The sequence below is a fragment of the Trichechus manatus genome, unplaced genomic scaffold (assembly GCF_000243295.1).
Source record: "Trichechus manatus latirostris isolate Lorelei unplaced genomic scaffold, TriManLat1.0 scaffold00091, whole genome shotgun sequence".
Classification (NCBI taxonomy): Eukaryota; Metazoa; Chordata; class Mammalia; order Sirenia; family Trichechidae; genus Trichechus; species Trichechus manatus.
Genome location: NW_004444027.1, coordinates 2,497,623 through 2,504,577, shown reverse-complemented (window position 1 = coordinate 2,504,577; position 6,955 = coordinate 2,497,623). Strand labels below are relative to the sequence as shown.

General features: G+C 45.2%; 1 protein-coding gene across 1 annotated transcript in view; it reads right to left on the bottom strand.

The window, feature by feature from the left end:
• Window positions 1-6,743, bottom strand: part of DPYSL2 (dihydropyrimidinase like 2) — a 136,736-nt gene extending 129,993 nt beyond the window's left edge. Inside the window, exon 1 of the mRNA XM_004382170.2 lies at window positions 6,390-6,743. Within this exon, the coding sequence (XP_004382227.1) occupies window positions 6,390-6,743 (354 nt within the window). The remainder of the gene's footprint in view (window positions 1-6,389) is intronic.
• Window positions 6,744-6,955: the final 212 nt, after the last annotated feature.

The window sequence follows — 6,955 nt, the reverse complement described above, 5'->3', positions numbered from 1 at the left end:
TCTAGGACACCCTTTCAGCTCAGTAATGAAGTCACTCCTGAGCTTCACCCTTCAGCCAAAGATTAGACAGGCCCATAAAACAAAACAAGACTAAATGGGCACATCACCCAGGGGCAAGGATGAGAAGACAGGAGGGGACAGGAAAGCTGGTAATAGGGAACCCAAGGTCGAGAAGAGGAGAGTGTTGACATGTCATGGGGTTGGCAACCAATGTCATAAAACAATATGTGTACTAGTCATTTAATGAGAAGCTAGTTTGTTCTGTAAACCTTCATCTAAAGTACAAAGAAAAAAAAAAAGATTACAACCTTAGAAACCCTATGGGGCGTTCTACTTTGTCGTATAGGGTCTCTGTGAGTAGGAATCAACCTCAATGGCAAAAGGTTTGTTTTTTTTTCGTTTTTTTGTTTTGCGGGGCGGGTTGGGAGAATGGAGAGTAACTGCTAGTGGGTACAGGGTTTTTTGGGGGATAATGAAATGTTCTAGAATTAGATAGTGGTGATGGTTGTACAACATTAAAAGTCACTGAATCGTATACTTTAAAATTGTTAAAATGGTGAATTTTCTGTTTATGTGAATTTTTCCTATAAAAAAGAAAAAGGACAACGAAGGACAGGATAGCTTTCTTTCAGAGCCTTTAGTGGAAATGGGTAGAATGAGGCTTAGAGATTCCTAGTTCAGCCTGTAGTCCACTGATGACTGCCTGAGGTAGGTGACTTTGCAGGTAACCCAGCTAGTGAACGGCACAGCCAGGACTGCAAGCTTCCAGGCTTTGCCATGGGCTGCAACTGAGTAAACGCAAGCGTCCATCAGCCCCACCTGCCAATACTTTTATTGACAACTCCCTATTTGCTTGTAGTTCATGATTTATACCAAATGGAAAATTCACATTGTCATCACCCTGCACTAATCCTAGAAAAGCATGGCATTCATACTGTCAGAGTTGGCCCCTGTCCCAGTGATATTTGAAGACATTTCTTGGGTTTTAAAAATGATGGACAGAATATCAGCAGTTTAGGGCACATTCATAAAGACAAACTGACAGTCCTTTTTATAAATGGCTTCAGAGAGTACATTACAAAACAAAACAAAAAGTAGGCCCTCTGAACTTTTTTGCAGTAGTCAGTTTTTTGGAGATAAAATGAAGGAAAATAATTAGTATAGAAAGCAATTCAGTACATCACCGTGATTAAGAAGCTCTCTAATCACATAGCCCGGAGTTCAAATCCTAGCTGCTCTGGCTATTAATTAGCAAGTTACTTGCCTCTTTTACCTTCAAGTTTTTCTTCTATGAAGTAAGGATACCAGTAGTACCCGCTAATAGAGTTGCTTTTGGATTAAAAAAAATAGTGCATATAAAACATTTAGCATAGGGCCTACCCATAAGATCTCTGAAGTTTGAGTGGGATACAAAATACTTTGCCTACAAAACTAAATTTTATCTTAAGAGTTCACTGAATATCTCCGGCAGTGGATCTGAGTCACAGCATGGAATGTTGGAAGAAATATGGGACTAAGTCAGGAAATCTTGGTCCAAATGCTAGTTCTGACATTTACTAAATAGCAAGACCTTGGAAAAAGTCCTTAAATATCACTAAGTCTCAGTTTCCTTATTTATAGAAAGGAAATAATGCCTATCTCAGTGTTGGGGCAAGGTTTTAAAATAATATATTGCACACATTCTAAAATGTAGAATCTAGAATGTAAAAACACATTCTAAAGTTATACAAAGCTACATAACTAATAAGGTTTTGCTGGTATAGGGCTGCAGTGGGACTGGACAGCAAGAGACTTCAGTTCTAGTGCTGGGACTGTCACCTCAGTGCCATGGGATGAAGCACTGTTTTTCTGGACCTCATTTTCTTCACCTCCAGAATGAGATGATTAAACAATCATTAGGTCTGTTTTGAGATCTGACATTCGATGGTAGTGTATATGCAAATCCATGATCAATTCTGACTTTCCCTTCTTTCTCAAGGAGGTAGAGAGGGGCACTTGCACTAAAAGGCCCTTAAGAACCCCTGGCCTGTCCTTACCAGGGCTGGGAAAACTGTCTGCCCTATTTTTGACTTCCATGGCACAGAGCCATGAGTATGTGCACCATACAACGTTCAACATATCATGACTAGATGTTGTCAATGACAACAATTCTCCTCACCATTCTTGGGCTACCAGGGGAAAGATGGTAGAGGCTGTTTAGCTAGTGGGAATTTTCTTCTACTCAGAGCCTAGGTGGGGAAGTCTATCTCTCATCTCAGATGTAACCCTTCTTACTTCCACCAACAACAAATTAATTACAGAACTATTAATTAAGCAACAACTTTTTAAATCATCAATGATTTGTTAGAATTTAACTAATTATATTATTAATTCAGTAATCAGCTGGGAAATCAAGAGCAATCAATAATTATGGATTATCAGCAGCTCCTTCCCCCCCCGACATGCTGTCTTCCCTTCCCCGTGCTCTCTTCCCTTTGAACCCAGGTGGGTCTTAGGTTTCTGGAATCCTGAACTCACAGATGTTCATATTTATACCTCCCCTTTTGACTAATGTGACCTCTAACATATCAAATTATTGCCCTTGTTCAAGGCTCCTAGCCAAATCTCTACCACACATCCCACTAACTAGACATTCATTTTGTTTAACAGGCTAGTGTTTTATCAAACAAGTATCTCTGAGGGTAATTTGTGCTATCAATCCTTCACATAAGGTGTGGATGACTTTAATCATTCGGACTTCTCTATAGCTAAGGTTACCACAGGAAGGAATTTTGAATAGAAGAAGGGAAATCAAAAGGGAAGAGAGTGATTTCAGATCCTGTTGTCCTTCAGAGGAAGAGAGATCTAGAAGGGGCTTCACCTTGAGGATGGAAGGTGGGTATGGTGTTATACATAAGAGGGTAGCAGAGGCACTGCCACCAAGGGCTGGGAGAGGATTAACATGGGTAGAAGGGATGGGGACACAGAATGGGAGAGAATAGCAGAAAACATTTTACAGACTTGGCAATTTTGCCAAGTTCAGTACCACTCTTATATAGTTCACATACTGACACCTGCCCTGGAGAAAAAGAGGAATCACTTCATTGCTACTGAGGATGTTTGCTGCTGGGGGCAGGGTCTGGAAGGGATGCTGATGATACAATATCCCTGACTGAACAACTGGTTCTCACTAAACCATGTCTGGGATGGAATGAAGGGAATTCCTAGGGGAAGGAAGGAAGTTGAGAGACCCACAGGCACCGGCAAGGAAGAATTAGGCCAGAATTAGGCCTTTTGCTCTCTATTCCAAGAAGCTCAAGGTACTTCACAGATGGGAGTCAATTTAACCTCACTGCAGACCAAGGAGGACTTGCCCAAGGAACCATAGGGAAAGAGAGTAATAGGATTATAAGCTTTCCTCTTCATTCATAGTCACTACTCTGACTCTTTCCCTTCACCAAAACTTACCACCCCAGTCTACTAAGACTTTGCTGGTGCTGACCTGCTCACACCCTGCACCATGTTTCATTGACTTCCAGCAAATGCAGATTCCACCTCTCCTCACTGTCCATGAGCCAAGTACCTGGGCTAATGAAGCTTGTTCCGTCCCTTTTCAAAGCCTTGCTAAATGAACAGCAGGATCCCTAGTAGAACTCGTGGGCAAAGCCTCTTCTGACCATACCTTAGCAACAAAGAGCATTAATCAGGCACCCCGGGATTCACTCACTCTATTTCTCCCCTACTTCTCTCTGTGCCAGGCCTTCCCATAGAAATGCACTAAAATGCTAGCAGTCACCCCACTTATTAGTTGAAAACTAAGTAATGACTAGTCAATTCAGTCAAAATAGTGGACCCAGCTGTGCTTTCGGAAATCACTATATTGTTGTTGTGTGCTGTCGAGCTGGTTCCAACTCTAGTGACCCTATAGGACAGAGTAGAACTGCCCCATAGGGTTTCCTAAGCTGAAATCTTTACAGGAGCAGATTGCCAGGTCTTTTCTCCCATGGAGGGGCTACTGGGTTTCAACGGCTGGCCTTTCAGTTAGCAGCTGAGTGCTTAACCACTGTGCCACCAGGGCTCCTTGAAATCACCAAAGTTATACACCTATACATACATGCACACCAAATGCCTTTTCCCTCTTGCATAGACATGAAATATTGAAACACTGTAAGCACCAATCCAGGTAAATGCTCTTGACCTGAATGAAAATAATCCCATAGGAGCAGTCTTTATGTTATAAAGCTAGATTGAAGATGAAAATTCTGGGAGGGCTGCAGAAAGGCCAAGACAGAATTTCCCCTACCACAAGTATTCAGGCAACTGGAGCAGGGATTCGGTTTGAGGTTTGTTGAAGCTAAAATTGCTCTGGTTTTGGTTGGATGTTATCTCTTCATATCTCCCCCTCCATGCACCCTAGGTACACAATTTACAATTTCTATTCATTTCAGCCAGTATTCAAACAAGTAGCGCTGGTGATCAAACATCAGGAGAAAGAGATGTGTTATTTAACTCAGTGCAACTTTGCCTTTTAAACTTGAGCTTTAATTTACTACCATTATTATAGGGTAGCCACTCTTAACACCCCTCATAAGCCATTTTATAAACAATCTCTTCCTTATTCTCCACAAGGTACTTCTGCTCCCTCTAGGATATTAGAACTACCAGGACAACTTGCTGTACATGAGGCCACTCACACAACAATGATGCAATATGAGCTTGGCTCTCACTCAATGCATTCATATAGGAAAGTATTTCACATTCAGCTTTTAGTATAGGTTACACAGTTAGAAACTTTTGCTTCAATTGTCTGGTCACTTGCAACAAAGAGAATTTTCTGGATTTGGGTTCTTCTGGTTGGCTCATAATAAAATATGTGTATGAGATACTTTCCTATATGAATAAATCAGAGAACAGAGCTACAGGGGGGAAGTATAAATTAAGTGATTAGTTGTCCCACTTTAAATGATTGCAAATGCTTTACCTTCCTTAGAATTTTTCCTATAAAAGTCAAAAGCTGCAAAACTCAATGCCATATCAGGAAACAGTAGCATCATTCTAGGGCCATTATCACCAACTCTTAATTGTTCTCTAATCTGTAAGCACACAACCTGAGTGTCAAATAAATGCTTGTTGAACCCCACAATAACATGAACAGGCCACTCCCAACCACTCTGGAAGCCCCTTGAGGAGAAGAAACTGCCTTGAAGTTTTTATTCCTAACCTTCCTGCCCCACAAGGCAAAGCACACAATAGGTATTCAATAATCATTCATCGATTTCTCATCTTCACAAAAAGCTAAACCCAATGGGTGCAGAAGAGAAACAGCAAACAAGTGAGAAAACATTTTGCCCTGCAGAGTATAGGTTGAGAAATTGAGGCTGTGGGGCAAAAATGAAGGTCGCCCAGTTAAAGAAAAAACTTGGTGTGAAAAAGCTACTGTACTTATAATGTGCACCGTTCATATTTGTCAGATAATGACCAACATTTTCTAAAATCAAGGTTTACCAAATTGGACTTCTTTGTTTTCGCCATTAACAGGAAAAAAAATCTAATCTTCTTCGGCATTCTATTCAAAATGTGAGGGTTTCTTTTTTTCCTCCTCCTTTTCTTTTTCACCCTTTGAACATAATCCACTTAGTCCTCATCCCCAAAGCACCACCCAAATAGCGGTAGAGGGAGAGCTCTGGGAAGCCCTTGCTGAGGTACTTAGTGGAACTTTGTTCTCCACATGGGCTATTAAGAAGCGTCTCGGTTTCCTCGGGTGACTCCACATTCTCCCTCGCTCTTCTCACATAGCAACCAGGAGTTAAGGGTGGTGAGATTCTCCTAGGCGGGCCGGGGAGGCGCTGACCATGGTGCTGCCCTCCGATCTCGGGACCAGAGGGCGAAAGATGCCCGAGAAGGTGCAGACAGAGAGTGCGCAGGGCCGGGCTGGGAGCGGTGGTCGGAGCCTCGACCCCTCCCGACCCCGGGGGAACTCACGGGCCTTCACGCGAACCCCTCCTCCGCACGCTCCGAGCTGCATCAAAAAAGGGTGGGGCACCCAGCCACAGCTGCAATCGGAAGCCGCCCGGGAGGATTTAAGAAGAATGAAACCGCGACCCACCCCCCTCCACGAAACCCCAAGCCGGGAATCGGCCGGTCCTTTACCCACCCAACCCCCACCTCCCAGATCCAGGGAGGTGCGGGCAGCCTTTGTGGGCGTACAGCCGCCCACCGACCAGCCTCTCCGCACCCTGGACGGAGAAGGGGCGGGCAGGGTGGGGTATGTGTGTAGACGCAGAGAGGCAACATTAAAGGAGAAGCAGGAAAGAGGGCACCCTTGGATTCTCGGGTCTCCACTGAGCTGGGAGGGAGAGGGCAACTCCCACGCGCCCAGTCCTTCATCTCCACCTCCCTCCCATACCAACCTGGTCGTTGATGTTCTGCAGGGCTTCCTTGCCCGAGGCCCGCCGGATCTCCACCTTCCGGCTCGATTCAACAGATGGCTCCCCGCCGGCACGCCGGCCCTGCCGGGAGTACGGCGGCTGCGGGTCCGGGCCCAAGTGGGCGACGTCCCGCTGCTGAGCCACCACCTGCCCTGAGCCCCGGCCCACCGACAGCGAGTCGAAATCAATGGTCTTGTTCTCCGAGGACCCTTCCACCGGGCAGAACATGCCACAGAATTTCTGCCGGGGCTTGGGGCTGCCTGAGCCCAGGTTTTTAAAAAAGGCAGGGACCTCTTCGTCCTCTGCCTGCTTCCCAGATTGCTTCCTCTCCGCCATGGCGCGAGGGCTTGGGGAAGGGTCCTCTTCGTCCGTCCGTACGTCTGTCTGCCAGTCCCTAAGTCTCCCTCTATCTGTGCAAAGATCCCCTGGCTGCTGCTGCGGCTGCCCCTTTCTGCCTACCGCAAGGTGTACAGAAAGGAAGGAGGGCTTTGGGGCGGGCTACTTACCCCTCCCAATCCCTCCCCCTGGCCCTGCTTTCTCCCCCTGCC